Genomic DNA, 17,755 nt, shown 5'->3' on the forward strand with positions numbered 1-17,755 from the left:
ATGTATATAGGCGACAGTTACCACTTACCATCAGGTGAGCCGTCAGTTAGTTTCCATTTCAATTCAAATAGACGGCCTCGGTGGTCTACTGGTTTAGCAAACCACTTTACTTCCGATGGTCGCGGGTTCAATACCCCGCACGGTGCAAACATTGTATTCAAGAGTATCATTGTTTCTATCGATCGGTCTGAATGTTTTCCATAGATATTATATGTGTGTTTATAAAAAAAAACTTATATAGTTTTTTTTATATCAGTTGTCTGATACCCATAACACAAGTTCTGTTTAGATTGGGACTAGATGGCGCTGTTGGATTTCTACAGGGTTATTATTATTTTCAATAAAAAATAAAACACTTGTATTATTAAAAATATTTATTACAAATAAATTAATCTAGTAAAATAAATAAACTCTCAAGTTATATTCTAAAACAAAGGAAACAATATCACTCTACTAAAATAACTATGTACATATATTCTCTACTTGTTTCGACATGTTCACAACAATTTACAACTGTCCTAAGATCGTACAAAATTTGAAAAACCACTCTAAAGTTATAACATTAAAGTCTAATTTTAAATATTTGATATATATACAAATTTAATATAAAAATCTTCTTTGTTAAGGGATGATATTGGAATGGTGCACCTGTCTCACATTAACGAACTTCCACACTTACACCACAACTTTGAGGAAAAAAGCTATTATTATTATTATACAACTAGCCGTACTCGCGACTTCGTCTGCATGGAATTTAACTTCATTTTTTCTAAAATAAAAGTAGCCTAAGTTACTCTTTATTACATCAGCTACCTGCCAATAAAAGTCCCGTCAAAATTCGTCCAGCCATTTCAGAGATTAGCCGGAACAAACAGACAGACACACAAAAATTGTAAATGTTATTTTGGTGTATGTACCGTATTTATATTCATATGTATGTAGTAAAAAACGGTTATTTCAATATTACAAACAGACACTCCAATTTTATATATGTATAGATAATAGTCTATTAATAGATAGATAGATATATCGTTTATTCGTGTTCTAGAGTGGAGACCGCGAATTGGCAAACGTAGTGTAGTACGACCCGCATCAAGGTGGAGTGACGACATACGTAGGGTTGCGGGTAGTAACTGGATGAGAAGGGCTGAAGATCGTGCGCAGTGGCGAGCCTTGGGAGAGGCCTATGTCCAGCAGTGGACTCCAGTGGGCTGAGGATGATCGCTTATTTGTTTGTTACTAATCACACACAACTTGTTCATAAGAATAGACAGTACGTAATACAACATAAGATTTACAAGTTTATGTTATTATGTGTGATCTGTAGCAATACAAAAACGAAGCTCAGCGTGGAACATAAGACTGATTTTCAGCTGCAACCCATTTGAGGGTACGTGAAAATAATAATTAAATATTTGGAGTATTGATTCGATTTACTAGGTTACTGAAGCAAAATATTAGTAGTTCACTTCCTGCTACGGCCCTACCTCGTGGTACCCTTCCTCGGCCTCTAAGCTCTGGTGCTGCCGCTTCATATGGTTCTTGAGGTTGACGTTCTGCGTGAAGGACGCGTTGCACATCACGCATTTGAACTTCTTGTCTGAACTGTGAGATTGCATATGCACCTTCAGGCCGCGGAGTCTGAAATTTTTTTTTATTTTACTAACAGACCCGCCACGCGTTGCTGTGTCTAAGGTTCTTGAATAAAATAATATTGCGACTATAAATTGAGATGTAAGCTATCTTATCTTTCAAGTTGGTCAATTTGCACGCATTATAGAAGGAAAAATAGATGGAAAGAGAGGAAGGGGAAGACCAAGAAAGCTATATGCAAAACAAATTGAATGTTCAAAACAAATTTGCATTCAATTTTTTTTATAATTAATTACGGTGGTCTAGAGGCTATATAATAATAATAATCTCAGGACAATTCACACAGCGCCATCTAAATCCAAGTTAAGCCAGCTAAAGCTTGTATTATGGGTACTACTTAACTGATGCAAATACATAGATTTTTTTCCCTAAATACATGCATATTATAAATAAGCACCCAAACCGATACAAACAATCGTACTAATGAATACAAATGTTTGTACCGTGCGAGGAATCGAATCCGCGACCATCGGAAATAAGACGGTGTGCTAAACCGCCGAGGCCGTCATATGTGTATATTTTATGTTTGTATCGTACAAGGAATCGAACCTTCGACCGAAATTAAGGGAATTGTTAATTTCCTAGTAATTTAATTTACATTGCTAACCAAATCATTTGGGTATTGTTAGTAATAACTGGACTATAACTCCATTGCTAGCAATGTACCATGGCAGCTTGACCTCCACATGGTTTCCTCTGGAAACCATCGTGATATACCTGGTGAATTTACCATGATGGGCTAACTGACCTGACCTCATGCTCATCGTCATCCACTGCTGCCCTGCCAGCGTAAACCGTTAACGCAGGCGCGTGGGCCATTCTATATCATTTATAAGATACCAAATCATTTATTAACCTTGGATAACTCTTCCCGCAGTATTCACATCTGAAATTCCTCTCGCCAGTGTGCGTTGCTATATGCTCCTTCAACCTCGACGGTAGATAGAACCTCTTCTCACACAAATCACACTGATGCTTGAAGATCTTCAAATGAAACCTCCTGTTATGTTCCCTGAGGGACTTCCTACTATCATACGCCCTCTCACAGTGTTCACACGGGTACATCCTCTGTTCACCATGCACTTCTATCATATGTCTATACCTCAGCGTGTAAGAGAAGAGAATCTCATCACATTTATTACATTGGTATGCTGGCTCCTTCTTATGCATTCTTGCTACATGCAAGTACCTGCTATGTTTCGACTTGAAGGTCTTCCCACACTCCTTACACGGGTAATTCTCTTCTATTCTCTGATGGGACCTCTGATGCAGCATCAGCATTCGCTCCTCAAAATAATGGGCCCCGCATACATCACATATGCAGGTACCGAAATGTTCCGCCATATGTTTCTTTAAAGCATGGAAGAAGCTGAAAGACACTCCACATTCGAGGCATGTCAGATTGTTCACAGTCAGTTTGAAACATAGAAACTCGTTGTTGATCGCGTAGAAATTGATTCCGTGTGTCGTTAGATGCTGTTTTAAATTTTCTATATTGTCTATGTGTAGGTTGCACAATCGACAATCGACCTTCATCACATCGAGTTGCGGCAGCTTTTTGTTTGACACCGTGCTTTTGAATGTGGTAGGATCGTGGGTTGACGTGTGCTCTCTGAGTTTGCACGGGTCTGTGAAGACTTCTCTACAGTAGACGCAGTAGTAGTCGCTGAAGGAGGTATCGAATGGGCAGACGTATGAGTTCTCGACTATGGCGATTGTGTTGTGGAATGATTTGTGGTCATTGTCGATGGTCCTTTTCGGCTTGGGTTGCATTTCGTCTGCAATGGAATACATATTGAAGTTATTTGGTTCTTTTTATATATTTAATATCAGGACAATTAACACAGCGCCATCTAGTCCCAAGCTAAGCGGTGCTTGTGTTATGGGTACTAAAACAGCTGATATAAATACATACATTTATTTTACATACATACATAATATACGTAGAAACACAAACTCATAAATAAAAATGTTTGTACCGTGCGAGGTATCGAACTCACGACCATCTGAAGGCGTTGTGCTAAACTGTGGTCCTAGGCAAACCGAAATTGGGCGACCATAATAGATCTATGTATAGGTAGCAATAGCCCAAACTCCTTAATAAATGAAAGGGTGATATAGGGGACGAAGTTCGTAGTCTGTACAAACTTCACCCCCTTCCTATTTCATCCCTTTTTGATGTCCTGCTATCTGTATCTATCTGTAAAGCTTATAATTTCTAAATTACCATACTCCTCCATTTTTCTCAATTTCGCGCTCATTTCTGCAATTTTTTCCAACACTTCCTCTCTTGCCAGTTGCTCTTCTCTCATTGGAATGGACTTTTTAGATTTCCTCTTCGTTTTAATTCTTTCTTTCTTCTTTTTCAGTTTTCCCGATTTTTTTGGTTTTATTTGCGGTTCGCTCTTGACGCTATCTCCGTCTGGAATTTGATATAATATTTACATCTTTAGATATAAAAATTACGTGTCACGTTGTTTGTCCGAGATGGACTCATAAACTACTGAATCGATTGCAAATTTGATTTGCACATTGTATGCAATTTGATCCAACTTGAAAGATAGGATAGCTTACATCTCAATTTATAGTCGCAATATTATTTTATTCAAGAACCTTAGACACAGCAACGCGTGGCCGGGTCTGCTAGTTGTATATATAACATGAAGTGACTTCCGCTGTCTGTTCGCTTAGATCTTTTAAACTACGCAACGGATTTTAATGCAGTTTCTAGAAGTAAATATTGTAATTCAAGAGGAAGAATTGTATGCATAATACATGTACACCCGAGCGAAACCGGGGTGGGTAGCTAGCATAGTATAAAACAATGTCGACGCCGCTTCAGTTTGCTTATATCTTTCAGTTACGCAACGGATTTTAATGCAATTTTCAGCAACAGATAGAGTGATTCAAGAGGAAGGTTTATATGTATAATACATGCATGTTATATAGGGTTCATGATTTCTCGAGCTTTTCAATTTCTCGGGTCTCGAGAATTCTCGAGGTCAATTTCTCGGTCTTCTCGGGTTGTCGAGAAATTTACATTTACGTACGTTTTCTCATATTATTTGGTTCCAATAACGTCAAAAAATTCAGTGGTTTTCCTCTCAAATAAAAGTATCAAATTAAACTTTTGAGTATATTTAAAAAAATAATAATTTATACATATGTATAAATTATTATTTTTTTTAATAGAGAAATAATATTAGATCCTTACATATGAAATTGGCGTTTTGTGGTACTGGTCACTTTGATCTCAAATATCTCCTCTTTGGTTAGGAATTTCATTTCCAAATTTATACAGCTATTCACTTTGGGTCACTCACAGCATACAAAATGAAAAAACTTAAAATATCGCGTTATTTACGAGTACGAGTTCCGCTGTGGCACCAGTGCTACACGGTGCTAAACGGCTCGAAGTATTAATGATGTGTATGGCAGTGGTCTCGCAAAAGAAAACACGTGCATTTTTGGTTCCAAAGTTTTCGTTCTGGAAATTTCGACCTGCAAAGCAATCTCCGTGGGCGGCCGGAATCCAAGGTTAATAATGAAGAATTGGAAGCGGATCCATCGCAAACCCGTCCGAGTTAGCTGCAAGCTGCGGTGTTAGTGACAAAACTGATTTAATCCTTTAGCAAATTGGGAAGACGAAAAAGCTTTTACCCCAGGGTGGTACCAGTAACCATGTTACTGGAGAATCCACCCCTGAGATATCACACTCAGGCTGCCCTGCGTATTCTGGGGTGGGCAATTCTCCGCTCAATTTGGCCAGAAGGAAACCGAGCAAATCTCCATCGGCGTTTTCTTTGCTCATAGTCAGTTTTTGCAACATCAGGGGTATTCATTCCAATCTCAACGCCGTTCACCACCATCTAGAGTCGGCGAGTCCGGCTTTGCTCTTCCTTACGGAGACGCAAATATCCTGTCCCGACGAAATTATTGAGTCCTTGGCGTTGATATATCAAGTGACGTTCAGTTTTGCGGTCATTTGGAGGACAAGGCTAAAATAGCCTCAAAGAAGCTTGGTTTGCTCAGTAGAGTATTTCACGGCGGCCCATCGCTTGCAATTATACAAGGCGCAGACCCGCCGCATCTGGAATACTGTTCTCATCTCTGGGCCGGAGCACCACAATACCAGCTACTTCCATTTGACCGCATTCAGAACCGAGCAGCCAGAATCATTGGTAATCAACGTCTATGTGACAGACTCGACCCATTGGCTTTGCGGCGAGATATTGCATCTCTGTGCATTTTCTACCGCATATATCACGGGGAGTGTTCTGAGGAATTGTTCGGATTAATACCAGCTGCTGAGTTTCACCACCGTACCACCCGCCAGAAACTGAAATACCATCCTGATAATCTGGATGAATGGCGGTCTTCCACAGTACGGCTTTCTGTGCCTCGCACAACCACATTATGGAATCACCTTCCAGCAATGGTATTTCCGAACCGATACGATATTGAAACCTTCAAGAAAAGATCTTATTCCTTTTAAAAAAAGCCGACAACGTACTTGCAATTCCCCTGATGTTGCGGGTGCTCATGGGCGGCGGTAATCACTTACCATCAGGTGAGCCGCATGCTCGTTTGTCCCCTGTGTTATAAAAAAAAAAAAAGCTTGAAAAGTGGGTCCCTCATGAATTCAATGGAGTAAATCGACGTACGCGCGTAGCCTGCTGCGTTACATTAATCAACCGGCATAATAATGAAGGCATTTTAAATCAAATCATTTCCTGTGGTGGAAAGTGGATCTTGTACGATAATCGGAAACGCTCATTGCAATGGCTAAACCCTGGCGAACCAACCAAATCCTGCCCCAAGCGAAATATGGCTCAAAAAATGTTACTTGTGAACGTTTGGTGGACTATTTACGGTGTTGTTCACTTCAGCTTTCTTAAATCTGGCTAGACGATTACGGCAAATGTGTATTGTCAGCAATTGAGAAACCATGATGGAAAAGCTAGCTGCTAAACAACCGAAGCTGGTCAATCGCCAAGAACGCTTGACCACATAGTGCACAACAGACAGTACTTCCCGGACCTTGCTCCAACAGATTACCATTTTTTTTCGAAATTCGGTAACTTCTTGCAAGGGATAAAATTACACTCCGATGGGGCAGTCCAAAGTGCAAAAACAAAAGGCAAAAGTGCATAAATAGAAATGGTACATACTTTGATTAAATAAATATATTTTATATATTATTTACTTTGATATATTTTGAAAAAAAAAATACTTTAGGTTATTCCCTTACAAAACGCCAATTTCAATTTTTTAGGACCTAATTATTCAGACTTATATTTATAATGATAGCACCATTTTTGGCTGCTTATTTAGATAAAAAAAACAATGTAAACAAAAATAGTTTCTACAAAATAAAAAAATAACATGAAAGAAAACAAAAACGTTAATATCTTAAATTATTGCGCCGCCACGCAAGAAAACAAAGGGCATTTAATTTCTATATAGGTACATGATTTCTCGAGTTCTCGACTTTTCTCGAGCTTGATTTCCCGGGAACAAAACCCATGAATTTCCCGGGAATTCTCGAACCGAGAATTCCCGGGAATGAACCCTAGTGTTATAGTACAGAACAAGACGAGAAATTCAAAGACTTGTAATGCATCCCTGAAACCAGAGCGGGTCGCTAGGTCAGGATAAAAGAATTGCTTGTTTAAAGTAATTTGTATTGTACCATTATCAATATGATCTGGAACATCATCATTGTCATCATCTATCATTGATTCCACATTAACATCATTGTTCTCCACCTTGACTAGTGTTTCTGTGTTTATTTTTTCTTCTGATTCTGTGAAATAGAAATAGAAACAATCTTTATTCAAATAAACTGATTACAAGCACTTTAAATAGTCATATTTTGATTCTACCATTCATTCGGAAAGCAGACTCATCACAAGAAGAATGAGCTAGAACCTTGTTTGTTGTTCTTTTGATGATTATTAAAATAAAAATAATTGTGTATAGGTCTGTGTGTGGATGTGTGTGTGTGTGTGTGTGTGTGTGTGTGTGTGTGTGTGTGTGTGTGTGTGTGTGAGTGGATGTATGAGTGGAGTGTGAATGGGTGTGTTTGTAAGTGGGTGTATGTGAGTGGATATGTATGATTGGGTGTGTGGGTGTGTGTGAGTGGGGTGTGGGTGTGTGTGAGAGGGTGTGTGGGTGTGTGTGTCTATGTAATTGTTATTATTACATACCTCCTTCATGCACGTGTATTTCAGTCTGCAGCAACTTCTGTTCGCAACAAAGCACCTGCCGCCTGAACGAGCACGCCTCGCGGAGTCGCGTAACGCATGTGGCGCATATCAAACGATCCGTAACCTCTCCGTCCAAGTGGGACAGCTGCAATTCATAATTATTTATTTAACTTCACTGCACAAAATATAAATTATAGTACAGTACATTGGCAAATGCGATATACAACAACAACAACGTAATCTATACAAATAAATAAAACGAAATTGTCTGTTTTTAATTAAAAAAAAATAATAACTGTAGTTCCGATTGGCAAAAGATAGGAACATATGGAAAGCGCTGGAGGAGGCCTTTGTGTCTAAAGGACACGTTGACTCAGAGACTGATGTCCAGAATTAAAAGTAACATATACATATATATAACTAATATTTCTTTTATCTTTTAAACTTTTTTTTTTATTGGAAAACCAAGGCTATTTACAAACATAGTTATAAACATAATTAAATCAGAACGGCTACTTACAGGTTGTTACGGATAGAAACTTAATATAATATAAATTACAGTACTAAGAGAAGAGGCGTGTATGTGTCGTAAGTACTCATAAAATCATATATCATAAAATAACATATAAATTAAAACATATGCTGAAACTAACAAACAAATATTTTTAAATAATGGAAATGCATATTTAATTAAATATTTCTGTTACATTTAATAATTTCAGTTAGATTAAATATTTTGTGTCGATTATATAAAGGCTTTGAATTTGAATTTCACATAAATGGTTTACATTAAATGTGGATGTATATAGGACACTAATATCAAACATATAAACTTTTCAAATTTTTTGTCATTCTGTTTTTTCTTACTTTTCTTTTCGGCTGGAACAACTTCAACGGGACTTTCACTCGCATCTAGCTAATATTATAAGGAGTAACTTAGGCTACTTTTATTTTAGAATTTTTATCTATTTTAATTCCTTGTGGATGACGATGAAGAAGATGCATTTTAATTCCTGGTGAATTTGTCACAATGGTCAAACAAACCTGAGCTCATACTCATCTTATCATCCTTCACTGGTGCCTATCGCAGGTGCACTATTACTGTATCATGCTTTAAAACTTTCGCCGTTACAAGTTATCACTTTTGCTGTATATGTTATGAACAGATTGTCCTCCTCTATATGGCATGGGTCTGGTGTTTATAAGCTTCACAAAATAATAATGCAGGAAACATAATCACTGATATAATACGCTATTCCTGTGCTACATGATATACAATACTGGGGAGAGATGTGCAGTAGATGCGCTATGAAACGCTTTGTAATCTGATCTTACTCGTATTAATACTGTATATGTGCGTGCAGAGCACACTTACTGTAGTATATAGAAAAATAACTCTCTCGTGTAAATTCACTAATTTATGTTCAACTGAAACATTTTAAAAGCTACATGTCGGCTGAAGTTGGTGATATGATTTTGTACAATGTCTAAATGGATAAGCATACCGTAAGAACTGTTATCCTAGAAGGTGTAGAATAGAGTACTTAGTCAACATTTTACTACTAAAATTACGTGTTATTTAGTAAAGTACTAAACGGAAATGTAGTTTGTATTATAATAACAATAAAGACTTCAGCATTACATCATTATATATTGATATACAAGTAAATTAAACAAATTACAAACCAGTAATCCGAAGCAATCCACAAACATATCGGAATACACTTCCTTTTGCCCCGACCATTCGTATTCTACGTTTAAAAGACGACATTTCTTCAAACCACCACAACAACGGCACAAGCCTGGATCGAAGACCGGTCCCTTTCGATTGAGTATACTCATTTTATCAAAATTATAAAAGAAATATTCATAAAAGTAGGGAATTAAAATGTTTTGAATTGAATATCAATAAACTATTGACAAATTTTAATACAATTCGACTGACAATGAATGACAGTGAATGACAGTAAATTAACGCGTTAACGTTCCATTTCCCATTTCAATAACCGCCCGAAAAAGAAAACGCTTACTGAAGTGACGAATGAAATAAATAATTGTTGCCTTAATCATTCTTACAATATTTTTAAAATAATACAATGAACAATTTATAATTTTCTAACAAGTGGCTATAGTAAATTAAATAAATAAAAAGTGAAAATTATATATACGTGAAAATGGAATGTTATTAATACATTGCTACTAGTCACTAGATGGCATTGTAGAACATATGTAAATTGTAGAAATATAGTATTTGCCTCTCACGCTGTAAAATTATACAGTTTTTAAGCAATGTATGTATTTAGTAGTCGACTTGCGAGGATGAAAGAAAATAATTTGTTAGATATTTTTGTGTTGTACAAAAATACCTACGCTATAGAAATAATAAACATTTTCAAATTCACGTAAACAAATATTTTCGATAACAGATAATAATAATAAGGAAATATGACTTGAAAAGGAATTCCAAAATAGGATACTTTTTCTATTGTCAATAATGTTCTTTTTAGAAGTTAAAAACCACGCAATTCGATTAATTTTGTTGATTATCTATGCTACACTTATTATATGGAATAACAAATAAATAAATGACTTTGGTATAAAGTTTAATAACGTAATATCTATTTACAAAACAATTTTATTATCACAAACAAATAAATAGATTAATATACAAGTTACATTTCTGTTGCATTGCAATTGCAATTTTCCCGCCATTTTTTTTTTCATGTAGAGATGTGAAAAAGCAATGAATTATCGACATTGTGTATTCAAAAGCATACACATCTTTCTACATAGTAAAAGCGCTGTGTATCCTTTAGGAACACGTTCTCTAAACATCTATTACACACATAATAGCCCTGGCCTGTCGCATTTTTCCGATGTAAATCGTCTGGGAATCGGTGATTTTACAAAAAGTTTTGTTTATTTAAACGGTCACTTAGGGTCTGGCGCTGAGGGTGTTAAGCACAGAACACCAATATCCTAGTGTTAAAAATCAAATTCTTGTTTTTTCATACTTAAATGTGTCATAGACAACAAGATTCTATTGCGTTTATTTACATAGATATTTTTATTTAACGACTGCAATATATGCGATGCTTCTTAAAATAGCAAATTTGTTCCTTCGATAAATATATAAATATAACTAAACATTTAATCTTTATCAAATAAATATAAATATGACTAAACAAAATGTTTAATTATATTTATCGGGTATATTATTTAATTCGTAACACTTAAGCTAACATTTTCTGAATAGATAATATTAAAAAAGAGTTTTTTCATTGACTATCTGTTAATTGACCTAAATAAACCGATATCCTGTTTCGAGTAGAAGAATAAATGGTCACGTTAGATACACGCTCATCTTGAGAAAATAGATTTAAGAATGTAACGACTCTGCAATATATGCAATGCTGTTATTGTTTTTCTATTCTTCGAATAAAGATTACCAATTTTCATAAAATTAGCCGACACATACTGTGTAGTTTCCTCTTCCATTTGACAAAACCTGTACATCTTTGTTACAAATTAGTTTGTACTTTCAATCATCATCTTTGACCTCAAAACCCTGATGTTTAGTACGCATATGCGTCTTCAGATTATTCGCCTGCGTATACGCATTATTACATAACGCACACTTATATCTCTTTGCGTTCTCATGGGATTGTAGATGTACTTTCAACGCCCGCAGTCGAGGGTAAGTCTTCGCGCAATATTCACAGCGGTAATTCCTCTCTCCTGTGTGAGACATCATATGGTCTTTCAGAGCTGATGGCAGATAGAACTTCTTATCACAAACCGTACACTCATGTTTTAGTATCCTCAAATGGTTCTTCTTGTTATGTTCTCTTAAAGTCTTCCTGTTATTGTATACTTTATCACAATTCTCACATGGAAACGATCTATGTTCACCATGAACATCCATCATGTGTTTATATCTTTTATAATATGAGAATAACACTTCATCACACTTGTAACAAGGATACGATGGCACAGTACTATGCCTGTGCGTCATGTGGTAATAAAGACCATGTTTAGACTTGAAATTCTTGCTGCAGTGTTTGCAAACGTATGTTTCTTCCGGTTTCTGGGCGTGAGTCTTCATATGATTGGATAGGCCGTGCTGATCGAAGTAGTGGGCGCCGCATACGTCACAAATATGGCTGCCAAAATGCTCGGCCATGTGTCGTTTCAACGCGTGGAAGAAGCTAAAAGTGTTGCCACACTCCACACAGCTCACTTTCCCCGGTTTGAGGCGAAACTTCAGAAATTCGGTATCAATTTCATCGTATATCACTTTATTGTGTACCGTAGTGATGTGAATTTTCAGTGTTTCGATGTCGTCGATTCTAGCGGCGCATAATCGACAGTCGACTCTGGTTATATCGATTAAAGGGATCTTCTTCTCGATGGCTACGTCTTTGTAGTCTCTGGGGTCGTGGGTCATCGTGTGGTCGATTAGTTTGTCGGGTTCCGTGAACAGTTCTCTGCAGTAGATGCAGTGATAATCGCTGAAGATGGTGAAAAATGGACAGACGTAGGAGTTCTCGATTATAGTGAGCGTGTTGTGGTACGTGTTAAATTCTTTGTCTGTGAATTTGTTGGATGTGACTAATGGTTGTTGAGTTAAATTATTTGTTTTATCTGAAAAACGAAATCATAAATGTAATATACAGATTAGTAGGAAAATAATGTTGACTTTGTTGGTCTAGCGGTTTAACATACCGCTTCTTATGGTCCAAGGTTCGATTCTACATATGGTGCAAACATTTTTATTTCTGAGTATGATTATTTGTAACGGTGTGGGTATTTTCTATGTATATTCCCCTCCGATAGATCCCACGTCCAATTCAAACGGGGATCGATATTACGACGGCCTGAGCCGAGGTTCGAAACCCTAGTGGTATCAGACTAAAGTCGTATCCGTCAGGGGGGAGTTGACCTTGGTGCCATTTGCACTCGCCCCCTATCGTCCGGTGAAGCTGTAAAGGCCAGCTGCGGCCAACAGCATTAGAGCAGTCCGAAAAAAAATGTATGCATATTATGTATGTATAAACCAAATATATGTATTTATATCAGTTGTCTAGCACAGGCTCTGCTTACCGTGTGCTTACTGTGTGAATTCTCCAGGGCTATTATTATTTTCAATTACCTTTTTTCTGTATAACTTTTAACTTGTCCTTCATTTTCTTCAATTTAGCCAACATGTCCCGTTTAGCTTTCAAATGTTCCACATCAGGTACCGTTTTATTCAATGTGTTTTCAACATCTACTCCATCTTGTTGTCTTTCTGTCAGCAATTCATTTTTAATTTGACTTTCTGTAATGATTAAATAAAATCTATTAATATAAATGAAATTGGAGTGTCTGTTTGTAATATTGAAATAACCGTTTTTTACTACATGCATATAAATATAAATATACCGTATTTATATTACCAAAATCACATTTTTTACCATTTTTGTCCGTCTGTCTGTTTGTTCCGGGTAGTCTCTGAAATGGCTGGACCGATTTTGACGGGACTTTTTTTGCCAGGTAGCTAATGTAATAATGAGTAACTTGGGCTACTTTTATTTTAGAAAAAATATTTTATTTTAGAAACAAATCGTTAAATTCCACGCGGACGAAGTCGCGGGAACAGTCATAGTTCTTTCCGCAGAAGAACCAGAGTGACCGACATAGCCCGAAGCATTGCAAAACTGAAGTGGCAATGGACAGGGCACATAGCTCGTAGGACAGATGGCATTTGGAGCAGTAAAATCCTCGCGTGTGTGAAGAACTCTGGTCGAGATCGCTGGAAGACGTTGGATGCGAGGAGCGCAGGACCGATCGTAGTGGATATTTTTTTCCGTACCGTCCGTCCATTCAGAAGAAGAACTTTTTTTACGTTTTTTTTAAATGCCAGTTTATTTACAATGTACATTTATGTAGGTGTCTATGTATATCTAATATTGAAAATCCCGTGCATGAACAACTATTGCCATGCACGCTCGTCATTCAAGTAATCGTTTAGTGAGTAATAGGCTTTGCTCAGTAAATATGATTTAACAGATGTTTTGAATTTATTTAAGAGTAATTCCAATATATCCTCTGGTATCTTATGGTAAATAGAAATAAAAATAATCTTTATTCAAATAAACTCATTACAAGCACTTTTGAATAGTCATATTTTGATTCTACCGCTCATTCGGAATGCAGATTCATCACAAGAAGAATGAGCAAGGAACTTGTGTGTTGCTCTTTTTTTTTATATACCTATTCCCATAAGTTCCGATTTGCATACATATCTAGAAATTCCAACGCAAAAGAAGTATTGTAAGACTGTAAAAGAAGAGATACAGAAAGCCTGTGGAAGATATAAACACAGATTAGCTGGATAAAGAACCAGTTAGCTTCAAAACTACTGGATATAAATAACTGTTCATCTAGATTAAAAAGGGCTCGCCTTGCCAACATCTAAAGAAAGTAAATGATAACATCAAAAAATCTGATTATAGCTATAGGCTGATAGCAGATAGAAAAAAAAAAGTTCCGTATTGCCTTTTTTTAAACGATACTTGAGGACAACAAGTTTGTTTTTAAATCTAGTATTTATATTATAATTATAATGTTACCATTATCGCTGAGTGGCTCAAGATCCCTTTCATCATCACTATACATATGACTGTCGTCATTCTCCGGTTTCACCACCACCTCCACTTTCACATCAGAGGAGGTGCTATCTGAAATTTAAGAGATACATTATCTATACATATAAATAAAATTGGAGTGTCTGTTTGTAATACTGAAATAACCGTTTTTTACTACATGCATTTGAATGCTATATATATGTATATATATTCATATATATATATACGGTACATATACCAAAATAACAATTTTCATCATTTTTCTCCGTCTGTCTGTCGGTCTGTTTGTTCCGGCTAATCTCTGAAATGGCTGGACCGATTTTGACGGTACTTTTTTGGCAGGTAGCTGATTTATAAGGAGTAACTTAGGCTACTTTTATTTTAGAAAAATAAAGTTAAATTCCACGCGGACGAAGTCGCGGGAACAGCTTGTCTTTCATATAAATGCAAAAGTAAATCTGTCTGTCTCGCTTCACGTCAAAACTACTGAACCGATTTAAATAAAAATTTGGTACACAGATAGTCGGGACTCTAAGAAAGGATATAGGCTACTTTTTACTGCCAAAAAAGGGTTGTAATATGGTTGAAAGGGGTGATGGAAGTTTGTATGGAAGAATAGTCATTTTTGAAGTTGGGACGATGAAACTTTTTTCTTTGGATTTTTTGTGTTAGATTATTGAATATTTTTTCTTTATTTGGAGAAGGTCACTGTAACACGCGAACGAAGTCGCGGGCACAGCCAGTAAGTAATAACCCTGGACAATAAACACAGCTCCATCTAGTCTATCGATAAGCAGAGCTTGTGTTATATATTATAATAATAATAATAATAATAATAATAAACTTTATTCATAAATGCACGGTACAATTAAATATAGTTAGCCCTGGCTTTCGATTTAGGTGAAACCTGTGTCACGAAAGCCAGTTCCCTCCAACATTCTGTAAACATTTTTTGTACATCTGCAGTTGTGTACATAAAGGAATACAAAAAAAAAAAAGTTAAATACTTTTGAATACAAAAAAAAAAAAAAATGTATAAAGAGACGCTATTCTTTTTGACATACTAGATATTTTTATTATGTATGTTTGTTATATTATATATGGTTTTAGAAATATTTATTATTTCTAAAAACATATATAATATCCATAAACACCCAGACCGATAAACAATCATACTCATGAATACAAATGTTTGCACTGTGCGAAGAATCTAACCCGTGACCATTGGAAATAAAGCAGTGTGCTAAACCGCTACACCACAGAGGCCGTCGAAAAGTCGCCGTCTTTTGTTATAACATCGGCAGTGGGTCTCCATGCTGGTGGTGAATGCCCCGGATGATTAGTACCGCGTCAGTGGCACCAGGTACTTTTTTTTTAAACAATCGAATAATATAGAGCGCAAGGGGAAGACCGAGACACAGCTATATCAACTGATAGAGAACCGATACGATATTAAAACCTTCAAGGAAAGAGCTTATTCCTTTTTATAGGCCGACAACGCACTGGCAATTCGCCTGGTGTTGCGGGTGCACTTGGGCGGAGGTAATCACTTACCATCAGGTGAGCCGCAATATATGTATATATAATTGTAAAATAATAGCGAACAAGCTGACGGAGCATGGGCCTAATATGGAATGGTGCCGCCTGTGCTAACGGTTCACTGTCCCGACATACGTTTATTTGCCATATAAATTTATATTGCTTTTTAAAAAATAGGGTTGGTGATAGAAGCCTGAAAATTTAAGGTTGTATGTATTTTAATGCTTAATAATAAAAAAGAAAATAAAAAAATTGTCGAATAAATTAAAATTTTTTTTGGGTTGAGCCACCCTTAACATATAGGAGTAAAAAAAATTTGGTATAAACCTATTCTCATACTATACAAATATATAATATGTAACAAATATCATAATATATAATATATAATAATATATATGAATATACATATAAAATTACATTAAAATCGGTCAAGCTGCTTCGGAGGAGTATAAACAAGGAACCTGTGACACGAGCATTTTGTATATTTTTATTATTAGCCTTCATAGCCAAGTTAATGATATTTATAGTGAAGTTAATGATGTTTTTCTTAAAGCAATTCCACTGCCTCCTCCAATAACCTCCATGTTCTACTATCCAACACTTTCCTTCACCAGATGGAAAGTGTTGGCACCATTTCAATTATATCCACATGCAGATGACTTTGTTCAAAGTGTAACTCAGTAAAAATAATATCAATATACCTTCATGGACTTGTATCTTAGATTGCAGTAGTTTTTGTTCACAGACCAGCACTTGGTGTCTGAAAGAGCATGCCTCTCGTAGCCGCGTCACGCAGGTCGCACATATGAGCCGGTCCATTTGTTCCACTTCTAAATGGGACAGCTGTAGTAATAATATTATTATTATCTGATCACAATGAGCAACAAACAAACTATGGACGAGTGTGTAGCAGTTTCTATGTTGATTATCGAATGCCTCTTACTTGTTATACTGTAATTATTTATTTAAAAAAAAACCTTTATTCAAAAAAGGAACTCATAAGTTTATTGCTCATTCTTCTTGTGATGAAACTGCATTCCGAATGAGTGGTAGAATCAAAAATATGACTATTCAAAACTGCTTGTACTGAGTTTATTTGAATAAAGATTAGAAATAAAGATATCTAAATAATAATAAAAATAATTGTTATTAATATTTTAAATGTTAAAGTAAGTCTGTCTGTTTGTCTGTCTCGTCAAAACTACTGAAACAATTTAAACGAAATTTGGTACAGTTGTTAGTTTAGAATCTGAGAAAGGACATAGGCTACTTTTTAATGAGAAAAAGCGTTGTAAGGGGTTGAAAGGGAAGATGAAAAAATAATAATTTTTTTTTTGGCCTTTTTGAAATAAAATATAATGTTTTCTTTATTTGGTCAACGTCACAGGCGAAGGAAGTCGCGGCCACAACTAGTAATATATGAAAAAAGATTTTAACTCACCATCAAACCAAAACAATCCACAAACATTTCTGAGTACACTTCTCTTTTGCCTTGCCACTCATATTCCACGTTTAATAAGCGACATTTCTTTGTAGCACCACAACACCGACATAGGCCCGCGTCTATCACTGGTTTATTTTTATTTCCACTCATTTTCTAATTGAGAAAATATAATTTGATCACAATTTCATCATTACAAATTTATCGGTGTTGAATGTTGATGTAACAAAGTACTCTGTGCCAATATGTTTTCTTCTCTATAAATATTGTAGAATCTGACATCA

General features: G+C 36.0%; 2 protein-coding genes across 2 annotated transcripts; both read right to left on the minus strand.

Annotated features, from left to right (window-relative positions):
* Positions 1-1,432: 1,432 nt before the first annotated feature.
* On the minus strand, positions 1,433-9,752 carry LOC131850292 (zinc finger and SCAN domain-containing protein 12-like). The gene is made up of 6 exons (XM_059200502.1): positions 9,549-9,752; positions 7,863-8,007; positions 7,346-7,459; positions 3,881-4,075; positions 2,510-3,431; positions 1,433-1,641 (listed from the first exon to the last, which is right to left on the minus strand). Exons 1-6 carry the CDS (start codon positions 9,702-9,704, stop codon positions 1,476-1,478), a joined length of 1,698 nt encoding a protein of 565 aa, XP_059056485.1. The 5' UTR covers positions 9,705-9,752; the 3' UTR covers positions 1,433-1,475.
* A 1,475-nt stretch (positions 9,753-11,227) lies between these two features.
* LOC131850280 (PR domain zinc finger protein 5-like) lies at positions 11,228-17,696 on the minus strand. Its single transcript, XM_059200489.1, has 5 exons — positions 17,472-17,696; positions 16,732-16,873; positions 14,477-14,584; positions 13,015-13,182; positions 11,228-12,506 (listed from the first exon to the last, which is right to left on the minus strand). The coding sequence occupies exons 1-5, from the start codon at positions 17,622-17,624 to the stop codon at positions 11,404-11,406; spliced, it is 1,674 nt and encodes a 557-aa protein (XP_059056472.1). The 5' UTR covers positions 17,625-17,696; the 3' UTR covers positions 11,228-11,403.
* Between the last annotated feature and the right edge of the window lie 59 nt (positions 17,697-17,755).

The sequence above is a fragment of the Achroia grisella genome, unplaced genomic scaffold (genome assembly GCF_030625045.1).
Source record: "Achroia grisella isolate CSIRO2021 unplaced genomic scaffold, CSIRO_AGI_Agris_v1 utg719, whole genome shotgun sequence".
Lineage (NCBI taxonomy): Eukaryota > Metazoa > Arthropoda > Insecta > Lepidoptera > Pyralidae > Achroia > Achroia grisella.

Bases quoted from the DNA above. Each gene is read 5' to 3' on its own strand.
- LOC131850292 (XM_059200502.1), bottom strand. From the start codon at position 9,704: ATGAGTATACTCAATCGAAAGGGACCGGTCTTCGATCCAGGCTTGTGC. The intron at 3,432-3,880 runs GTAATTTAGAAA...ATTCCATTGCAG, and splicing joins GAGAAAAATGGAGGAGTATG to ACGAAATGCAACCCAAGCCG. The intron at 1,642-2,509 runs GTTAATAAATGA...AAAAAATTTCAG, and splicing joins TGCGGGAAGAGTTATCCAAG to ACTCCGCGGCCTGAAGGTGC.
- LOC131850280 (XM_059200489.1), bottom strand. From the start codon at position 17,624: ATGAGTGGAAATAAAAATAAACCAGTGATAGACGCGGGCCTATGTCGG. The intron at 16,874-17,471 runs GTGAGTTAAAAT...TTATTACTACAG, and splicing joins TGGATTGTTTTGGTTTGATG to CTGTCCCATTTAGAAGTGGA. The intron at 12,507-13,014 runs GTAATTGAAAAT...TTCGTTTTTCAG, and splicing joins AAAAGTTATACAGAAAAAAG to ATAAAACAAATAATTTAACT.